Source organism: Ascaphus truei, chromosome 20, assembly GCF_040206685.1.
Source record: "Ascaphus truei isolate aAscTru1 chromosome 20, aAscTru1.hap1, whole genome shotgun sequence".
Taxonomy (NCBI): domain Eukaryota; kingdom Metazoa; phylum Chordata; class Amphibia; order Anura; family Ascaphidae; genus Ascaphus; species Ascaphus truei.
Genome location: NC_134502.1, coordinates 21,536,301 through 21,559,981, shown reverse-complemented (window position 1 = coordinate 21,559,981; position 23,681 = coordinate 21,536,301). Strand labels below are relative to the sequence as shown.

At 43.9% G+C, this 23,681-nt stretch overlaps 1 protein-coding gene across 1 annotated transcript; it reads right to left on the bottom strand.

The window, feature by feature from the left end:
* Positions 1 to 4,467: 4,467 nt before the first annotated feature.
* LOC142471031 (zona pellucida sperm-binding protein 3-like) lies at positions 4,468 to 12,493 on the bottom strand. Its single transcript, XM_075577829.1, has 8 exons — positions 12,104 to 12,493; positions 8,308 to 8,426; positions 7,919 to 8,022; positions 7,672 to 7,849; positions 7,470 to 7,590; positions 7,300 to 7,391; positions 5,727 to 5,860; positions 4,468 to 4,697 (listed from the first exon to the last, which is right to left on the bottom strand). Exons 1-8 carry the CDS (start codon positions 12,455 to 12,457, stop codon positions 4,468 to 4,470), a joined length of 1,332 nt encoding a protein of 443 aa, XP_075433944.1. The 5' UTR covers positions 12,458 to 12,493.
* Between the last annotated feature and the right edge of the window lie 11,188 nt (positions 12,494 to 23,681).

Genomic DNA, 23,681 nt, shown 5'->3' with positions numbered 1-23,681 from the left:
CCTAGAGTGTCAGTTCCTTGGGTCAGGGAGCCTCAGGGTGTCTCAGCTTATGTGTCCACTCGTCATACATTGTTCCCTCCCTCCCACATTGTACTGCACTGCGGAATGTGTTGGAGCCACAGACATCAAACATAATGAATTAGACTGTTAGCTCTTCGGGTCAATGTTGAACCATTAACCCCTTCCTTGGGAAGGTTCTGCAGTGTCGATCCATTAACCCCTTCCATGCTAAAGTCTATGCAGTGTGTTTTCCTTAACCTCTTCCCTGCCAGAGACATGCCCAGGATCAACCATTTCCCCTTGTAAAGTCCTGCAGAGCGTTGCTCCATTAACGCTCCCTACTCATTTACTGTTATTGGCTATACTGCAAAGCATCCGGCAGTATCTGCCGTTTCTGCTAGAGTAACCGGCAGAGCATCACTCTACTAACCCATTGTGATATCTGCAGAGCATCACTCTACTAACCCATTGTTATCCCTGCAGAGCATCACTCTACTAACCCATTGTGATGTATGCAGAGCATCACTCCACTAACTCATTAAGCTATCTGCAGAACATCACGCCACTAGCTCATTAAGAGATCTGCAGAGTCTCACACCGCTGGCCCATTGTAATATTGGCAGGGTATTACGCCACCAAACAATTCTGATATCTGCAGATTATCACTCCTGTAACCCATTGTGATATCTGCAGAGCATCACTCCCCTAATTCATTGTGATATCTGCAGAGCATCACTCCACCAAATCATTGGGATCTCCACAACCCATTGTGATATATGCAGAGCATCACTCCCCTCATTCATTGTAATATCTGCAGAGCAGCGGTCAACTAATTCATTGTAATATCTGCAGACCATCACTCCATTAACCCATTGTTATCTCTGCAGAGCATCACTCCACTAACCCATTGTTATCTCTGCAGAGCATCACTCTACTAGCCCATTGTGATATCTGCAGAGCATCACTCCACTAACTCATAAAGAGATCTGCAGAGCATCAGTCCTCGATCCCATTGTGATATCTGTGGAGTAACGCTCCTCTAACTCATTCTGATGTTCTGCAGAGTATCGCTCCTCTAGCTCATTGTCTTATCTGCAGAAGATCCTTTCTCATAACATATAAAGAGCTCTGCAGAACGGGTATGAGCTTCTCTCCCATATTAACCCCATTCCTGTCCCTCATTACTATAGGGACTTTGTATCAAGGCAATTTTGGAGCAAAAACTGGGGCATTTTAAGCCTGCACCGTGTGTATCAAAGCATTTGAGCGTATCTTTATATATACTTTTTGATTGTGTAGTGCAAGTGTACACTGTACTCTATAGCGGGCACTGCACCGCTTGTCTTGTGTTTGAATAAATATTCTTTACATTAAATTTGCTTGCATAGCAGGTTTTATTTCACAGGGATACATCAGATTAACACAGCAGGGGGCCCTGCACTCCCAATCAGTTTGAATGGGACTGCAGGGACTCCCTACTTTGTTAATCCGATGGGCCATTAAGAAGCTCACAGAAATGTTGAGGCCATTTACTGTGAGACTGCCCCAGAATCTCCCAGGTAAAAGTGTTCTAATACTGGTGGCTGCATCTGTATAGCACTTGGCTCTCTCTCAACGACCTAGTAAATGTGATGTTTAGATCAGCATCCCCCTGTGCTTCTTCTCATCTTCTGGATGTCCTGCCATGTGCGCCTGACCGGGCTGCACCCACGTGCCAATCTCACACCACCAGCGAGGAAAAGGAGAGACGCTTTCCTGAAGACGGACTACTTCATGAACGGGCGAGTGACCCAATGTCTTTTTTTGTTACACTAGGGTGCGAACTGTGTCGTAGTTTGACGTTGGTGTATTGAGTGCGATATCCACGCTCCGTAGATTCTTGCTCAGGAAGTTTTCAGCAGTCAATGGGAGTAAAATGTTCACCAACGCTGGAAGTGTTATTAATGAATAGAGTCCAACATTATTAAAGTATGAACTTATTGCTAAGATTATACACCTTTTTAGTGGCTGTTTTTGTTGACAAAGCAACTCTTCTCATCCTGTAAGATCACAAAGTTCATATTGACACAGGCCCATACTACCAAGCACTCTTCTGCCATAAACCACTTCTGACGCTGGTAGATACCATTGACGTAGGTACATTATGGCAGAATACCGTTTGGTACATTTGGCCCTTAATAAGTAACATGGTGACGATTCAAAGACGAGTTCTTTTTCAAAATTCATCATCAAAAGGAAAATTAATTTTGCATTTAATAGCTATTTTTATTTTTGCTCCTGATGGGGGAAAAAAAATAAGTTAACAATGAGTTTTGCCTCATTCAGCAAACAGCAGATTCCCGGGAGCGCGTCACTTATGTCCTTCTTTCCATTTCTGCTGAGGAAGAGTTGTGAACCCGAAATGTCTCTTATGGATATGAACCTACAGTACAATTGCTATTACTCACATGAACGTAAAGGCCTACTATGGGTTTATTACCCCTTGGTAAGACTATTGTGTATTAATACTTGGGATAGAATTAGTTCTTTTTGCCATACTTTTCCAACTGAGATTTATCTTCCAAGTAGAGATGTAGCCAGATGTGTGGGTGCGGCAGGATGAAAAGCAGAATGCGTTGGTTCCGGGGACAGTAAAAGCTGTGGCTTCCTGCAGAGGGGGTGTGTGGAGTTTGTTCTTCAAATTTGGACACCCCCAGAGATTTCCCGCTGCCAGGGAATGTTTCGGTCAGGGTTCCCCGGCTTCCCGCAGCAACGCAAACCTTGAATCCAACTACGGAAACAAACAAATCGCTGGTTAAACAATGCCAAACTTCATTGATATTGGCTATACAGTACTAAAATGTGAAGCCAGTTTCATACATAGCTATCAATCATCTCCTCGAAGCACTGCTCGATGAAGGCGTCACCAAACGATCTTCCAGGTACCGTGGTTACAATCCTTGTCTGTTGCCCCAACACATTTTGATTCAGCCTCCCATTGTTTGTCATTTGCAAGGGATATGAAGACCTTACTATAAATTGATACATATTTCAAATCGCAAGGAGAGCCCATCGTGGTCCATTTCACGTCATGTGATCGCGTCTGGATTACCAAAGCCTACCTTGAAGGTTAAATGATTTGTGGTCAACAGTGAACACAATCCCTGCAAGCTCAGAACACGTGTTTGTGTGGTAGTCAATCTTTAAAGTAACTGATCACAATGTTTAGTCCCTCAAATGGCATACATCAACATCCTCAAGGGAGGGACACAAACCCCCCCACAGAATGCAAAAAAAGTAGACAAGTCTGTCAGATCCCGAGTAACTGCGAAGGGCTATTTTGCCTTCATGTGTTTAAGCTTCTGACTAACAGGTTTATTGCTTCTTTAGACTATTTTGCATTCATCATCTCCAAATTAGAATAGTTTTGGGTCAGATATAGGTACATGCCAAATCTCCCCAACCTTGTTAAGGACCCATCAATCTAATGCAGTTTGGGCCCTATCTACTGAAATGTAACTGTGCCTTAGACTAAACCAGTGTGTATGGAAGATCTCCACCAGGTAACCCGCAAGCCAAGCTGAAATTGAAGACCATGTCCATCTCCTGGTGTTGACCTTGGTCACAGAGTAGTCTTTCACACAGACAAAAGCCCTTCTATCCTTAACCCAATTACAAAAAAAAAAAAATTAAGTACATTTTCTGAGATATTCTGGTAAGAACTTCACTGCTCTATTTCCATACACCCTCTAATCAATGCCAAGACACCTTCCAGCATCAGAAGTCACCTTAGTGTAAAACACCCAATTCCAGATTGGAGTTTTATGGCACATCAAGGCCTAACATGTGCCCAAGACCTTTATTTCTTTTTAATTACTGTAGGATACCAGGATTGTAATGCCCATCTGTCCAATGTATTAAGGATGGCCAACATCTCAAGATTATACATGAACTCCTGCATCATATGAAATTAGCACAGCCTTTTTAATTCTCTACATTGAATTTTTTTTGTTTAGAACTAGGTGCCCTGGTCAAACTCACTAATGTTATGGTTTTACTCACTCAGAAAACCAACATGTATTGACTCATCATAATGGCGTCTCTGGAGGGGATAAAACTCACGGAAAGAGCCTGTTACCTTGGAAAATCCTCCTCTCGTGCCTCATGTACAAATAAAAATGTTTTCAAGCTGGGCCCCTTTGAGTTGGCCAACTGCAACATACTTGGATGAGTGGAGTTGGGAGACAGGAAGGCCAGAGACAATGCAGCATTTGTCAAGTTGGGAGATCATGCACGAGATGAGTTTGTTGTAGTGCGACAGGAAAGCGAAGAGATGCAGGAGTAAATCTCACACATCCACTGACTTACTGGGATAGAGAGGAGATTTATGGACCATACAAAAAGTTTATTTTTTTTGCACCAAAAATCAGGGAGTCTCATTCATAAATAAGAGTTGAATATAATTACCAGATAACATCCTGAAAGGCTTTATTTCTGCACAGTCAGCAGAAGCACTCTCCTCTTAGAGAAACGTGATACAGTCACAATAATGCAGACAGACATTAGAACAAGACACAAACCCCCCACTGCCACCAACACCCCAATCTCAGCCATCTGTTTGGACTCCTCCCTTGTTGCAGATGCCTTGTAGTCAGGGGGGCCGACGACAAGCAGGGGGCCCAGAGTTGCAAACGCTTGTTCTTGCTCAGAGTGTGGGCCTGCAGAGGAAAAATCGGTTAGTCCAGTTATGAGAATGGTTGGTAGAACCAATGGATATATTACATCTAGTAAACATGGGAGAGGGGAATCCATACAAGTACTCTAGTAAATAGCAGAGAATCACTATATTATGTCTGCTATTGAATGGAGTGTGTTATTTATATATTTACTGTAGCGTTGGTAACTTTTTACCCTGTATTTAGAAAATAACCATGTTTAAAGACTGGAGATGTTCTGAAAGCTGTACACATCTATGCACCAAGAAGTTATGCAGTATGAAGCTATACTTCCTAACAAAGGACCATCTGACCCACGTGAACTTTGCAAATGTCAACTTGAGCCAGGCTTGCTGAAAACAAGCTTTTGAGTGGGCTACCGAAACATACATCAAGCTCCATTGTTCTGGTGAGGTTCTCATTCTGCCTTTGAAGGGTTCTGCGTTCTAACAGGATAGGTCAGGTTATCTGGGTTAGAGCTGGCTACATCCATACTACCGTATAGAAAAGAATAAAATGGTGAAATAATGTATTACCCCAAAAAAGTTGGCCATTTTTATCTTTAGGACTCTAGCCCATATGATACACCTGTAATATTCCATAAGAACCCTTCTAGTGCTAGAAGACCATCAATGCATCTTTTGGAATACTGCTGCTGGTTTAAGATGGCTCCATATGCATTTTAAAAATTAATGTAGGAGGCACTATACCCATTATCACAGTACTAGGGTACCATTTTAAAATGGCAACTCATGCAATATTTTCTGTGTTAACTGGGTAATGAAGCATCATCTGTAGTTTGATACACTATTTTGTTACCTCAAGACAAAACCCATGAGTGCATTCATTTCAAATAACCAACTGGCTCATTTACACATTAGTGGGCAACTGTACATCATTGGTTGTAAATAAGCAGAGCATAGGTTGTCCCATTTGTTCCACCATAATCTTGTGCCCTGATATCACAGCATGTCCCTGCATCTTATCCGTAGCCTGAAGGTAAAGCCTAAAGCAGAATACAAGGTCACTTACCAAGTGCTACTTCTCTTCTCCAAGGTCTTCTATTCTGCGACGGGTTATTTCTTCTGCTCTGACCTGCGGTTGCTGCACAGTTTCCAGTTTCACAGCAGCTACACGTGTTACTGGGACCTTCCACAGGGGACCAACTGTGCCGAGAGATACATACAGTAGAAGCCAACAGCACCAGTCTGAGTTTATTTACAGGCCTGTGTACCGACTACCAAGCATTGCGATGGGAATCTGGCGTCAAATTAATGCACCAATTATATTCTACTTCCAACAAGTATTTACTAATTTTATTTAAACTGCCTCAATCATTTGACATGATGCAAAATGAGGTGTATGTATGAAGTCCCATAATTACATTATTTTACATGCTGCGTTAGCACCAAGACATACATTGTAGGTCCCTTTGCGTTAAATGATCACTTGAAGATGGTACTTTTATATTATATATTGTACCCTCTTACTGGTCAGAGAGTTTTTTTTTTACCACCAAGATTATAGACTCCAGCTACAAATGTTACTTTTATGTATTAAGTGCTTATTCTTATGACAGGTCATTACAGCAGTAACACATGTCCATTACTGGTGCTATACAACTAAAACTATAGATTTAGTAAGACATTTTTAGTGCCGTAGACAAACAAGGTTTGTGATCAGTCAGAATTAACGTTGTGGTTGTCCATGCTTCTGAATGGGACCCTAGCAGCATTAATCCTTTACTTGATGGGCCGATACAAACCTTGGGTGCACAGCTCCCTCACATCTCCTGTCCCCAGCCGCTCTGAAGGCAAGAAGCAGTCTGGAGGACGAAGATTCCGAATATACATCCATCATGAGGTGGACGGTTATAGCACCATATTCAGTCATGAAGTGGGCTGGACAGTGTCAAATGTCCTGCCCAGGCCCCTTTGACAGAATGCAGTCCTATAGTATCCCCCCTCATAGTATCCCCCCTCACAATGTAGAGACCAATATTTGGGCATCTACATCATCCAGGGGTTGACAGGCTGGAGACTGCTTCTCTTCAGAGCTGCTGGGGATGGCAGATGGAGACGGGGACAGCTATGCAGCACACAAAGGTTGGTATTGAACAGGATTACCGCTTCAGGGTTCCGTTCAGAATCTGGGACCCCCTGCTCAGTATTAATCCTCCCTGGCCACCTACTGTTGTAGGAGCCGAAACGCGATCCGCAAGACAGCACTGGCACCAAAGCACCGGAAATAGCAAGTCTTACTATGCATGTACTTTTTTTTTTATGGTGGCTGAAGCAGTTTAGAGGTAAAGACCCAATTTGAGGGAGAACCTGTTTTAAATCAGGGTCAGTTCTGGGTAGGGATTGAGTGCCGGCAAAATGTGATTGAAGTAGTGGTGACTATAGCCAACACCAAAGACTGCTCATTTCCACTGCCCTTTCCCTTCCATTTTTGGAAACCTTGATTGAGTAATCTCCCAATGAACAATCTGAATCAATTTGGGCCAACGTGTGGTCATCTTTTCAGATAACAATTCCCATACAGCTTTCCATCTTTCATAGTATTTAGCAAGTCCGTTTGTGACAGGGTCTCCCCAAATACTCACATGTTGCTGGCTTTACGGAAGGAACAAGCCTTGTTAAGAGCGTTTGGTGCCTGGGTGGCTGCAGCTGCTCTCAGGTGACATGTGATGTAGATCTAGGAAGAAAGTGTTTACATGTCAGCAGTATCCCCCAGAAGGCGATGCCCACATGGAAGTACAAGGAGAATTCTCACTGTGGAGGCATCTATCCCAGTAAACCTGAAGGCATCAATCATGAACTGAAGCTTGTCTGGTTGGGGCCTTGGGGATACAAAAGCAGATGAGGACTCCTCCAGTTTTCCATCCAGCAGGCACCTGCGGATTAAAGAGATGTCATTGTTGAAAGTCATGGGATAAACACTAGTCAGATTAGGAATGCTGCAAATAATGCCATACCCATTCAGTGCAATAATCTCATAACGGGGGTTGGAGTTTACATCAGGAGACAATGTGGCCACACAGCTGTCAATGTAGATGGTCATAGGCACATGGTTCCCAGTGTCAATAGAAGCTTCAATATGGAAGATGTCACCCAGCTGGAACACAGTGGAGGTTCTTGGAGAGCTCCAGTCATCTACAAGGTCATAGAAAGGGTTAAGGAAAAAACTCAGACCACCACCCTTACAGAAAGTCATGCACTTACCAGTCATTAGGTACAAAGAGAAGGATAGCTTTTCTTCCACAGACACGGTGGAACTAAAGGGAACCCATGTTGGTTTGATTGGCTTGCTGCTCACATTGCCATATCTGCAGAGATTAAACCAAAGAATCATGACCATCTACATTAAGCTGGATGCGCCATTTATTTTTAAATTACAGGACTCAAAAGTCTGAGACAGCAATGCTTTAGCTCCAAATCATACTGCATTTGAGTATATAACCATTTAGATCTTACAGTAGATGCATTTTTGTCCAAACCTAAATTTCTTAGATAGAATGTGTTAAGATCCATCACCTTGATAGTAATTTAGTACATGGTTATGATTAAATGTAATTTCTGAACTAATTGTGTTTAATTTGGGAAATTCTTACCTGGGGTAATAGCACTGGATGAGAACCACAGCTGGGTTGGTCCTGATGATGGGAGAGTTCCTTGAAGGGGTCGGGCTATAGGTCAGGTTTGTGTTGTATACAAGCCAGTCTGGGGTCATCTGCAGAGAGGACAGGACAATGGCAACTCCTAAGCAGACAATATCACCAGTGAACCAACCAGGTGTATTCCCAATAGTTGGTCTTCTGTCACTTAGACAACATCTAATATAGACTTATGCAGGCACGGAGCACCCACACGAGACCCACACCGAAGAGACAGAGACCCCCACACACACACGAGACCCCCCCACACACACACACACACACACGAGACCCACACACACACGAGACCCACACACACACGAGACCCACACACACACGAGACCCACACACACACACACGAGACACACACGAGACCCACACACACACACACGAGACCCACACACACACACACGAGACCCACACACACACACACGAGACCCACACGAGACCCACACACACGAGACCCACACACACGAGACCCACACACACACACACGAGACCCACACACACACGAGACCCACAAGACCCACACACACACACGAGACCCACACGAGACCCACACACACACACGAGACCCACACACACGAGACCCACACACACACACACACACGAGACCCACACACACGAGACCCACACACACACACACGAGACCCACACGAGACCCACACACACACACACACACGAGACCCACACACACACACACACGAGACCCACACACACGAGACCCACACACACACACACACACGAGACCCACACACACACACACACACACGAGACCCACACACACACACACACACACGAGACCCACACACACGAGACCCACACACACACGAGACCCACACACACACGAGACCCACACACACACGAGACCCACACACACACACGAGACCCACACACACACACGAGACCCACACACACACACGAGACCCACACACACGAGACACACACACACACACACACGAGACCCACACACACACACACACGAGACCCACACACACACACGAGACCCACACACACGAGACACACACACACACACACACGAGACCCACACACACACACACACGAGACCCACACACACACACACACGACCCACACACGAGACCCACACACGAGACCCACACACACGAGACCCACACACACGAGACCCACACACACGAGACCCACACACACGAGACCCACACACACGAGACCCACACACACACACACGAGACCCACACACGAGACCCACACACACGAGACCCACACACACGAGACCCACACACACACACGAGACCCACACACACGAGACCCACACACACGAGACCCACACACACACGAGACCCACACACACGAGACCCACACACACGAGACCCACACACACACACACACACGAGACCCACACACACACAAACACACGAGACCCACCCACACACACACACACGAGACCCACACACACGAGACCCACACACACACACACACACACGAGACCCACACACACACACGAGACCCACACACACACACGAGACCCACACACACACACGAGACCCACACACACACACGAGACCCACACACACACACGAGACCCACACACACACGAGACCCACACACACGAGACCCACACACACGAGACCCACACACACGAGACCCACACACACGAGACCCACACACACGAGACCCACACACACGAGACCCACACACACGAGACCCACACACACGAGACCCACACACACGAGACCCACACACACACACCATAAAATGTTGAAATGTAGACCTGAAAAGTAAGCTCTATATAGCCCTTTCAAATATCAATTAGAAAAGGGTAGGGAAGACTAGTAGGCTTGGGAAGGGCTGTGCACTATGGGGATATGCAGCTCCTGACCACACAGGAATACCCCTCACCATATCCAACAGTATTGTGAGATATAGTTAATGATAGTCTTTAATAACACAAATTAGAAGTCTAGACTTCACAGGTGACATGTATGGGTTTAAATCAGTAACGTAATATATTATATATTAGTTACATGATCTGTGCATTACAGAATTTTAGAAAAACATTGAATCCACGAACAAATAATTTGTTATCCCAAAACCATGACTAGGACTCTGAGGGTGCATTTAAGAAACACTAGATCACTACAGTATGTGAACCTGAATCCAGATCACAGAATCTTCATTGTCCTTTAATTCAAGATCCAGAGTTTATGGTGTTTAAATAGTCCTGCATTTCTACTACAAAGAGAGCTCATTATTCCTGCCAGCCAAAGTCAGGCCAGTCTCACCATAATGTTAGAGTAGACCATAGATCATCAAGTTAAAAACAAGGTTTTGGGCTCTAAGAGACTGGTTTATAGAGGGCCCGGTAAGAAAAATCATAACTAAAATATATAATCCTCCAGTTTACATAAGGAGAGTTGCTAGACAAATAAGAGGTTGGCATTTAACTGCGAAAGAACTAATGGACACTCCCAGGAAAGTGTTATACAAATTGGTCTTAGGTAGGTCCTTCTTAGCGCCAAGTTGGGTTTTTCTACTGTCAGTCAGAGCTCAGGAGGCAAGGGGGGTTTTCAGGGAGAAGCGAATCCCTTTGGAAAATGAGTTGTTTTGTGGTTGACAAGTCATGGGAAGACCTATGTCAGGACAAAATCTGAGGCACCAGAAGGATGGGACCAAGGATTGTCCCAGGGAGATGTGTGTTGGCCATTTGGAGACCGTAGAGCATCTTATAAAGGATTGTAGCTTCTCACAGGCAGTTTGGGAAAAAGCCTCGCACAGACTAGGAATAACACATTTGCATACACAGACATATGCAGAGATAGTGTTTGGGTTTGCTTCTACATATCTGGGTGTTAACACCAGCACCCTGAGAGTGCTCAATGCCACCATTTTGTATCACCTTTGGATGTCAAGAGTTCTTGTGTCAGTAAATAAAAAGGAACTTTGAGGAGGAAACATTGAAAGGGATGGTTGCTCAGATCAGAGGGCAGAAACAGAGGGCAGAAATGGAACAGACAGTGGGAAAAACTGTGGAGAAATGTAAATATTTGAAATAATTGCACTGAATTTGTGTTCTATTTTGTATTTTATATGTATTGTATATGTTGCATGTATTTTAACAAATAAAATCACAGATCAGGTTGAAGGATGTATGACCCACGTGTCCCAATGACTTTAAGTGTATGCAATCCTATTGGGCCTGAAAAATACTGGTCAAAGTGGACAAGTTGAAGTTACTCTAATACATTTATACTACAGGATATATAATGCAGTGAGGTTTACAGAAGGCCACTGCAAAGGTAAAGACCCCAACCAATTCTGTGTACAGTTTCTTCAGATCATTTAAATACATACTGTAACTACCAGTAACCCATAGCCAGATAACTATAGAACATGCTAATAATTTTGTATTCCTATTAGCGGGTCAGCAAGAGCAGATTGTGGTCACGTGACCAGTTGGTAGTGTAGATTTACAAGTCAGGTTTTAAAGATTAGGACAATTACTTGATACATGGACAGAAATAGGCTTCAGTCTGGATAATTATCCCAGTGACACCTACATTTAATCAAAGCCCTTTCTTAAAAACCAAACTGGACTGACCCAGTTTGGCTATATGGAGCTAGATACATTTAGTGGTATTTGTGTTGAGAATAAACTGTAGGAACCAAACAAGGTCTTTATCTGCCCCCAAATGGAAAGCTCACATCTCCATTCTCCCACACTGCTCCACCAAACCCTCAATTGATAAACATTACGATTACCAGCCTCCCTCCTTACCTGTAAGTCATTCCCACACTCATGCAGCCCAGCCTGGAAGATCACTGTGGCATCTGTGCTCTGGGAGCTGGGTGGGCAGAGCTGGGGTCCTAGGGTCATGTCCGAGGCCTTCACCAGCTTCCCAGTTCCAAACAGGTCCCTCTGCACATTGACCACCATCTCCTGCTCCTCACACTGCACACTGATACGTTGCTCTTGGGACACTTGTCTGGATGAGCCCTGAGCAGATCCCACCACAGGCCGAGGATAACTTCCCTGCCAAGGAATCCATTGACTTCTCCCAGGAGGGACATACTGACTATTCACTACTACAGCAGGATCCATGAACAGCCAGAAAATAACCAGCAGCCTCATCTTCCTACACTTGGTGTTTCTAACAGGAGCAGCACAAGGGAAAGCTGTAAGGAGGGGGCTTTTATATCCTACCCCCACCACCTGCAGGCAATTCCTACCTGGGGCAGATAATTATCACCCCACCCCTGAAAATTAACTGCCCCTATATGCTTGCCCTTCACATGCTCACACCAGGTAGCTGGGGGTAATATAAACAAACATACTTACAGCATTGTAATTGGGGTGTTCATTCAGAAAGGGATATATCATATTACTGTGTAATCAAGTATGTTCATTTCCTGGGGCAAGTGTATAAAAGTACTCAAGGTATTGTATTAATGGCTATTGACTGGGGGGTAATAACATTCTTATTGTTTTGATAAGTGAAAGTATTTTCATAATATGCAGTGAGATAAGAATAAATATACTTAGTATCATCAGGAAAACTGAACAGATCTCAAGGTAAATACTCAGTACTACATTAAAATGCATGCACAAATATATAGAGGTGCTCAATATTAGTATATAATACGGCATGTTAATTTATCAGGAAACACAATATTTAGGCGTTACTTTTATCTAATGCAGCACGTACATTTTCAGTGGCCAGAAGGTTTTTCAGAGATACTCATCATCTTTATATAATGCTGCATGCTTAGTGTAGAAAAGGTTAGTAAAGTGATACTCTACAGAATTATGCAATGCAGCATCTTTATTTTCAAAGGGCAGGATGTACAGTACATAGAGATACTTGCGATTTTTTACATAACACTGCATGCTTATTTTAGGACACAGAGTATACATAGTAATAGCAGTATTAAATACTATGCAGTATGGTCAGTATTTGTATACAGTGCAACATTAATTTATTGTACTTATGTATTTGGGAAACTGACAAATATAGAGTTACTCAGTAGTATTATACAATGCGGCTTGTTCATTGTCAGGGTACTGAGCATAGAGTATTATTTTAACGTACAAGGTATTTATGTTCAGGGGGGTGAATGTGTTGGAATCAGTACTCTGCAGCATGTGTACTGGTCAGACATGTATACAAGTACTATATTATCCTAGAGTGTCAGTTCCTTGGGTCAGGGAGCATCTTCCTGTAATGACATATATGCCCTCTCTTGTCATACGATGTTACTGCCCTCCCACCTTGTACTGAGCTGCGGAATATGTTGGAGCCATACACTTAAAAGATTGTAATGAATAATAATTAGACTACGAGCTCTTAGGGTCAGTGAACCATTAACCCCTTCCTTGGTTAGGTTCTGCAGTGTCGAGCCATAAACCCCTTCCATGCTAAAGTCTATGCAATGTGTTTTCCTTAACCTCTTCCCTGCCAGAGACATGCCCAGGATTAACTATTTCTCCTTGTAAAGATCTGCAGAGCGTTGCTCCATTAATGCTCCCTACTCATTTACTGTTATTGCTATACTGCAAAGCATCAGGCAGTATCTGCCTTCCCTGTTAGAGTAACTGGCAGAGCATCACTCCACTAGCTCATTAAGATACCTGCTGAACATCATGCCACTAACTCATTAAGAGATCTGCAGAGCATCACTCCTCTAACCCATTGAGAGATCTGCAGTCTCACTCCTCTATCCCATTGTGATATCTGCAGAGCATCACTCTACTAACCCATTGTGATATTTGCAGATCATCACTCCGCTAACCCATTGTTATATCTGCAGAGTATCACTCCACCAACCCATTGTGATATCTGCAGAGCATCACTCCACTAACTCTTTAAGATATCTGCAGAACATCACACCACTAACTAATTGAGATATTTGCAGATCATCACTCCTCTAACCCATTGTGATATCTGCAGAGCATCACTCCACTCCACGTTGTAATCATGGCATCGGTGTAGACCAATAACCATTTCCATTTACCCATGTCCTTTTTCCTCTGCCATCTGTCTTTATGTGACATGTTGCTCACTACAAATATTGTTCCTAACATGCTATATGTCATAATGGCAGATTGAAGGGCCATGTTGTTCGCTGGCTGTATTACCCAATACCACGTTTTTGGATCTTCAGCCACCGCAGATTCCTTCCTGCGTGCAATTACTGTATGTCATATGATCAGTATCTGGCTATCTGTAACCCTTTGCGTTATATCTCTATCATGAATCATAGGCTTATCTATTAGGCCATAGCACCTTTGCCTTTTAGGGGCCTATTGCGTTATATCTCTATCATGAATCATAGGCTTATCTATTAGGTCCATAGTACCTTCGTCTGTGTGGAGGCGTGCATGGCCGTGACGTCACCCGCTTGAAGCGGGTGCCTTTTTTGGCCATGGTACGCGCCCTGTCCGTGGGTGTGTCTGGGGGCGTGCCAGTGACGTCATGGAGCTGGTTCGTCCTCATTGGGCGAACCACTCACGTGACCGGCCTGTCGCGCCAAGAAATCAGTTTGAACTGGTTTCTTGCGCAACGCGCGCCCCCTTCTGCTTGCACGCGCCTGCACACTGCATGGACATGAACACTGCCTTAAGGCAGTCTGTTCGCTCAGCGTGCGGACGCGTCCGCATGGTCTGCGGTTCCATGGCCCCAGCCTTAGCTTGCACTCGGGTCTTGGATATTAAGCTTTATGATTTTAGTTATTACAGTGGCCCTGGTGGGTCATTTAAACTTCATTGGCCTCAAGTCAATGACCATTTCTTCTGCGACTATGCTCTCCGTGTGGCATTTTCTGGTTCGGACAGCTCCTCTGTGGATTTAGAAGTCTTTGTATTAGCTGCCATTCTAGCTATCATCCCACTTGTATTTGTTGTAAATTATGTCTGTATCTTCTTCGCCATCCTCAAGATCTCCTCCACCACTGGGAGATAGAAAGCCTTCTCCACCTGCAGCTCTCAACTGGCAGACCCCGATCTGCATGTATTATGGGACACTGGTCACCATCTACTGGGTGTGGTTCCATCCAGAAGACAGTCATTTAACATAAACAAGAGTCTAGCTCTTCTGTACACTGTGGCGACCCCGTTGTTCAATCCCATCATATATAGTCTGAGGAATCATGAGATGAAGAAGCCATTCAGAGATATTTTTTGGTGTAAAGATTAAAGGCAAATGATTTCAACATAACGCCATAAAAATGGTATATATATATAAAGTACTATGCCTGAGAGGAAATATATGGGGAGGGGGGGAATGGGAAAGGTAAAACCCCTGCTCGGCAAAATATAGTACGTAGTTGAGCGGTATGGTGCTATTACCAGGATATGAATAATAGAAGGACCAAAGAAAAAGAACGCGGTTGTCCAAAGCACTCAAATACCCCAGTATGATGTGTAGAGTTAATACCTGAAAATAATTTTATTGATATTATTATTAAAATAAAGGGGTATAAACGAAACCACGCCGAATGCAACGGTGCACATCCAAGGTCATTGACACTTTTAAATAATTAGTACTAAGTAGTATAGCACTATTGATTATCTCCTAAGAGACAGTTATAGTCTCATCTTATATATATATATATAGATACAGACTTCCAGTGACTCAGCTTGTTTGCTTAGGAAGCCTGTAGATATAAGCTGCACCACTAGATGTCCAGATAGTGTGTATTGTGGCCTCACACCACAATTCCAGTAGTGTCCAGGGAGGGGGTGTAGATAGTGGGGGGCCTTTAGAAATGCCAGAACGCTGTTGTGGTTGCCAAACTAAGGGCAGGATAGGCCCCTAAAAGTGGTAGGTTATGGGGAAGCCGAACCAGCATCATCTATGGTAGTTCCGCCACTGTTTGACACCCTTATACATGGGTTGTACATGTATTAAATGTACTCATATTCAATTTTGCGTCTCATTCCATGTACTGTACAAATGTAGCCAGACCGACCTTCTCTAGAGCCGCAACAGAAAAAGGGAACTTGTTTGGATTCAGTTGAAAGTAAGAGCCGATGGCAGCTGCGGTGGGACCATTGTACCATATCAGACCCCCCACAGAGTTCCCCAGCAGTGGGGATAGTGAAGATGGCTACATATATACCCATTGTTTATGTCTCTTGTTGCTAAAACACCAGCAGGTTGAAGGTGACATAGACCTTTCCCGATATCGATCTTTATCAAATTTAAAGAATGGCTTCACTCAACCTCCAAACACCAGATATGTACCAAACTTTGGGCTATCGGGTGCCGGTATCTCCTGCAATCCAATATCACACATTATTTGATTCATTTCTATGTTTTTTCTTCTCATAAGTATGAGTCATTGAGTTCAATCTTTTGTTGAGCCTGCAACCACATCAAGGTCAGACCCTCTTAGCAGGTACCTACACTACCAATGTTATATACTTTGTCCTTTGCATTTCCTCCACTGCATGGAGAAAAGCAGAAACAAAACAATGATATGGTAGTCAATAGCATGGGGTGCGTGACTTGTATATGGGGCACCCATCCCACCCCTATTTAATCAGCAGGTCCAAGAACACACATGAATGTAGTACTCATTGAGAGATTTCTACTCCCAGGAGAAAGGTGGAAATAACCTTTGCTGTAGCTTGGGAAGTATGTATATTATTTTTTGCACTTTTTTTCCGAATTATTTTCATGATTTCTTAGAGCACTTCTGTTTTGTTTTTTTTTTTAACCAGTTTTAAGTGCACTGTACTGTAACTCACATATATCAAATATAGTGTTTCTAAATGTGAACCTCTTCCGCCGCCCTTAGGCACTTGCCTGTGCCTGCCACCCTGCTTCTCTTTCAGAATCCAGCATCAAATGACGCCACGGACGTCACCAACGTGATGTGACATGGCAGTTGCCATGGCAACGAGACGCCATGTGACGTAGTTGGTGACATCTGCGCCGTCATTTGACGCTCTATTCTGAAGGAGAAGCAGGGCGGCAGGACGGAGGCGTCAGACACAGGTAAATAAGTCCCTTTCCATTTGGTCCGTTAGGCCAGAGATCGCGGAAAATGCAAATTGGGGCGGACATTTTTGCCGCCCCAAAATGTTGCCGCCTTAGGCCCGAGCCTAATGGGCTTACTGCGAAATCTGACATTGCCCCTTAAGCACCGTATACGTCATGCAACCCATACTATTGATCACAGGAGCAAAGACAGGACGCGATCAGTACCCAGATGCAGGAAATGGAAGTGGAGTTGGTTCCATCTGCGTTTGGCTCGGGCTGGCCGCTCCATCAAAGTGGTCAACAAGGTGAGCCCATAAAAAAAAGATCAATTTCCCATGATGTACCACGTACAGATGGAGCAGACTTACTGTCTTTGGTGTCGCTGCCACGCACAGTTATGCGGCACCAGAGGATTAACAATGCAGGTGGGCCCATTCAGAAACATGGACTCCCTACAGGGTAATTGCAGCAGACACTGTCCCGATGCCGTGGACTTTTGCTTCCTTGTCCGTGTCGCTGAGGAAAGTAAACCTTGGTACAGATGGCAGCCAGATTCATCTCCGCCCTGCCCTTCACTTTTAGCGGGTGAACCGTGGCCCAAGTGTGGCCTGATCAGAGCCCTCTTCCTGCACGACTCTAATAGGCGATTGAGCTGTTTTTATCTTATGTTTATTACATACCATAGTGTTGAAGCAGGGGGTCTCCGGAGCTGAACCGCATTCATTTTAGGTCCAGGGGGTCCCCTGGTTCCCAAGTCACAGGCCTCCATATTGGGTGCCGGTATCTCCTGCAAGTTTAATACTCCCGTGTCATGGCCCAAGTGACCGGGCATTTAAACTTGTAGGAGATAACGGAACCCTACACTGGGGCCTGTACCTCAGGAAGTAGGGGATCCCCAGACCTGAAATAAATGCGGTTGAGCTCCAGAGACCCCATGCTTCAATACTATGTTAAAAAAAAGAAAAGTAGCTTCATTACCTTAGTGGCTAGCCGATAAGGTAATGAAGGGGTTAAACAGACGTAACAATTTTTGGGGTGTAGAGGGGGTGGGTAAAGGGGGTAGTTCGCTCCGGGGCGGGTGGATAGGCCTCCCAGAAGGATTACAGGAGGTTTTAATTCCTTCATTACCTTAGCGGTTACTAAGTTTAAGATAATTCAGGGGTAAAACCCCTCCCGCTACCCACCCAGGAGGCCTATCCACTCACCCTGGGCCAATCCACTATCAGACTGAGAAAATGTCTAGAAATTGAGAAAGTTCAAGAACACAGTCACTCTACATGGGAGCGGTCGTCCTATCAAAATCTGTCCAAGGGCAAATCGGCCAGGAAGTCACAAAGAACCCCAGAGTAACATCCACGGATCTGCAGGCCACTCTCGCCTTGGCTAATGTGGGTGTTCATGACTCAACTATCAGGAAAAGACTGAAGAAGAATAGTGTTCATGGCAGGATAGCCAGGAGGAAACCACTGCTCTCTAAAAAGAACATTGTTGCCCATCTGAAGTTCTGCAAAGAGCACATAGATGATCCACAAGACTTCTGGAACAATGTTCTCTAGACGGACAAGTCAAAGGTAGAACTTTTTGTCCTCAATGAGAAACGTTAGTTTTGGTGAAAACCACATGCTGCATTCGAACAGAAGCACCTTATCCCAACCGTCAAACATGGGGGTGGGTGTGTGATGGTTTGGGGCTGCTTTGCTGCCTCAGGACCTGGACGGCTTTCCATCATTGACACAACAATGAATTCTGCATTTCATCAGAAGATTCTAGAGGAGAACGTCAGGCCATCCATCCATGAGCTCAAGCCGAAGTGAAAGTGGGTCATGCAGCAAGACAATGATCCTAAACATACAATCTACAAAAGAATGGCTACAGATTAAGACATTGCACATTTTAGAAAGGCCTATCAATGTCCCTGCCTAAACCCCATTGAAATGTTATGGCAGGACCTGAAGCGAGCAGTCCATGCAAGGAAGCCCTCAAGTCTCACTGAGTTGAAGCTGTTCTGTTGGTAAGAATGGGCCAAAATGTCTCAAAACCAATGTGAGAGACTGACCACCAGTTACAGGAAACGCTTAGTTGAAGTCATTGCTGCTCAAGGGGGCACCACCAGGTACTGAATCTAAAGGTTCGCATACTTTTTCATACATGGATATTGAATGTTTAATCATTTGTAGATAAATAGATGTTGAAAAAGTATTATGTTTTTGTGTAATTTGTTCAGATTATCCGTATCTATAATTAGGACTTAGATTGAGATCTAATAACATTTTAGGTTTGAAATATGTGAAATATGTGAAAAACCCGAAGTGGATCACAAACTTTTTCTCACCACTATATGTATGCATATCTTTATATGTTTAGCTCCATCCATGTACTGTACATAGTGCTTCACAGCAGTAACACGTGTGGCATCAACATAAAAGTAGAAATTAGGAAAAAGAATCCCTGAACCCCCCGAAAAGCTTACAATCTAAGTGGCCATTGAATCTTATGAAAACATTGTGATATTATGAGTTATATTGGGTTGTGTTGTGTTATAATGATAAAGAACTCCTACAGTAGGAGGCAGCATGCCTGGGCCTGGTGGGCTGTCTTGGTGATAAAAGTGTGGGTCATGCTCCCCTTCTAACTTGGGGCTGGTAGAGGTGGTGGCTCCACTCCGTTGATCCCTGGTAATAATAATAAACTTCATATAGTGCTTTTCTCCCAATGGGACACAAAGCACTTCACAATTACAGTATAGTGCACAGTACCCAGCATTATACATAAGATTTGTACAGACACAGCCGCTGCCCAGGTGAGCTACAATCTATATGTTTGGTGCCTATGGTAGTTTTTAGTCCCCAAAGCTGGACAAAGAAGGTGATGTTAGCTGGCTGCTGATGGTGCCTCTCCTAGACACCCTAGTGATTGCTTTGCATATGTTGTTGCAGTGCAGTCATTCACAGGCAGCCCCGGCTCTTGTCCCTTAGCACTGCAGAATCATATAGGATGCAGTAGACCACCACCGATTCTGCCACATGCCATTGGGTAGTAATTCAAACAACTCTCACTCCGAGGCGGTGGTTCTCCTGTGTGGAAGGCCAGCCCTACATGTTTGCAGGCTCTGGGAGGAGACCTGGAGTCTACCACTGCAACATGTGGTTGAGACACCAATGAGCTCCTCCATCTCAACGTCTCTTGGCTCACTGGCTGAGTCAACACTACCACCAACAGCCCCATCACCCTCATTACTCCTTTGAAGAATTACTAGCACACCTGACCCAGCCGGGCTACTTTCAGTCAAGTCAATACCGCGAGTACCTGTCCTACCCATTGCTTTTTCATAAAGTGTCTCCTGAACTACAGGAACCACACGGTCAGCTGCTGATTCGTCATCTCAGCTAGAGAAGAAGAAGTCGAGGTGCTGCGTGGTACGATACAGAGTTAGATTCCTAATTAGTAGAGTACCTATTTACTTACAATATATATACCTCCCACAACATTCTTCTATACAACACATGGAGAGATACACGTGAAGACAACTGCAATACATAGGAAATAGTATAGTTTCCATATTTAAATTAGATTTCTTATATATGCTTATTTGCATATTCTCTCTCGACTTTTTCTACACCTCAGCTGCTATGTTAATATGAATGTTGCGAAATCAGTATTCCATTCTCCAGTAGTTTGCTGATCTTCCTTGCACTTAATGAGGATAAAACAGGGGCAACAAAAAACCTGTCCTGAGTCTACACTTTACAGCCCCTTCTTTGAATTGGCCATAGGTTGTCTTATATCATATGGACCATTCAGTTGGCCAACATGTTGGTGAGGATCTGAGGAACTACAGTAATTATTTAGAAAATCAAGAAATCTCTGTGGAATTAATTAGGGAAGCAGCATTGCACAATTTATCAAGAGCATGAAGAGTATAAAGGATTCCCGTGACTGTACATTGGGAAATATTACATTCTGATCACAAAGGAGGAGAAGACTTCTGTACTTTCTACTGAAGTACAGTAATATCAGACGTCATGTACCGATGTCTTCCTGTACAGCTGTACCTCTCTATAAGAAGGTTCACAGCTGAGCGTTATTGAGGAGTTGATGAACTGTTGCTCTATTTGGGAGTATCCTTTCTAAGTAAATATCGGTGAGCTCAGCTGGAAGAGGTTATGGCAGCCTGACCCAGAACCTATGGTAAGGTTATTTCGTTTACTTCTACTTTATGTGGTGCTGAAGAGAACAAAACAAAGTATGGTAATTTAGGATGAAAAGGACTGGCTCATATACACAGCTAGTTAAGGATGGAAAGGACTGGCACGTTTACACAGCTAGTTAAGGATGGAAAGGACTGGCACGTTTACACAGCTAGTTAAGGATGGAAAGGACTGACACATTTACACAGCTAGTTAAGGATGGAAAGGACTGGCACATTTACACAGCTAGTTAAGGATGGAAAGGACTGGCACATTTTCACAGCTAGTTAAGGATGGAAAGGACTGACACATTTACACAGCTAGTTAAGGATGGAAAGGACTGGCACATTTACACAGCTAGTTAAGGATGGAAAGGACTGGCACATTTACACAGCTAGTTAAGGATGGAAAGGACTGGCACATTTACACAGCTAGTTAAGGATGGAAAGGACTGCCACATTTACACAGCTAGTTAAGGATGGAAAGGACTGGCACATTTACACAGCTAGTTAAGGATGGAAAGGACTGGCACATTTACACAGCTAGTTAAGGATGGAAAGGACTGGCACATTTACACAGCTAGTTAAGGATGGAAAGGACTGGCACATTTTCACAGCTAGTTAAGGATGGAAAGGACTGGCACATTTACACAGCTAGTTAAGGATGGAAAGGACTGGCACATTTACACAGCTAGTTAAGGATGGAAAGGACTGGCACATTTACGCAGCTAGTTAAGGATGGAAAGGACTGGCACATTTACACAGCTAGTTAAGGATGGAAAGGACTGACACATTTACACAGCTAGTTAAGGATGGAAAGGACTGACACATTTACACAGCTAGTTAAGGATGGAAAGGACTGGCACATTTACACAGCTAGTTAAGGATGGAAAGGACTGGCACATTTACACAGCTAGTTAAGGATGGAAAGGACTGGCACATTTACACAGCTAGTTAAGGATGGTAAGGACTGGCACATTTACACAGCTAGTTAAGGATGGAAAGGACTGGCACATTTACACAGCTAGTTAAGGATGGAAAGGACTGGCACATTTACACAGCTAGTTAAGGATGGAAAGGACTGGCACATTTACACAGCTAGTTAAGGATGGTAAGGACTGGCACATTTACACAGCTAGTTAAGGATGGAAAGGACTGGCACATTTACACAGCTAGTTAAGGATGGAAAGGACTGGCACATTTACGCAGCTAGTTAAGGATGGAAAGGACTGGCACATTTACGCAGCTAGTTAAGGATGGAAAGGACTGGCACATTTACGCAGCTAGTTAAGGATGGAAAGGACTGGCACATTTACACAGCTAGTTAAGGATGGAAAGGACTGGCACATTTACGCAGCTAGTTAAGGATGGAAAGGACTGGCACATTTACGCAGCTAGTTAAGGATGGAAAGGACTGGCACATTTACACAGCTAGTTAAGGATGGAAAGGACTGACACATTTACACAGCTAGTTAAGGATGGAAAAGACTGGCACATTTACACAGCTAGTTAAGGATGGAAAAGACTGGCACATTTACACAGCTAGTTAAGGATGGAAAAGACTGACACATTTACACAGCTAGTTAAGGATGGAAAGGACTGACACATTTACACAGCTAGTTAAGGATGGAAAGGACTGACACATTTACACAGCTAGTTAAGGATGGAAAGGACTGGCACATTTACACAGCTAGTTAAGGATGGAAAGGACTGACACATTTACACAGCTAGTTAAGGATGGAAAGGACTGGCACATTTACACAGCTAGTTAAGGATGGAAAGGACTGGCTGATATTCACAGCTAGTTAAGGATGGAAAGGACTGGCTGATATTCACAGCTAGTTAAGGATGGAAAGGACTGGCACATTTACACAGCTAGTTAAGGATGGAAAGGACTGACACATTTACACAGCTAGTTAAGGATGGAAAGGACTGGCACATTTACAGAGCTAAGAATGTAAGAATTAAGGTTTATATTGTGTGTTGATGGTAAAACGCTCACAAAGTATTCCATGCTGCTATGCCTTGTGCACAAATAGACCACAGGAACAAGATACATAGGGGAACTAGTGGTTCGATTCTGGGGCAAAATAAACTACCCCATACTGTACAGTATTTATCATATAAAAAAACACTTTATTTTAATGGGATTTTTTTCTTTGATATATATGGTGCAGTTGTTTTGC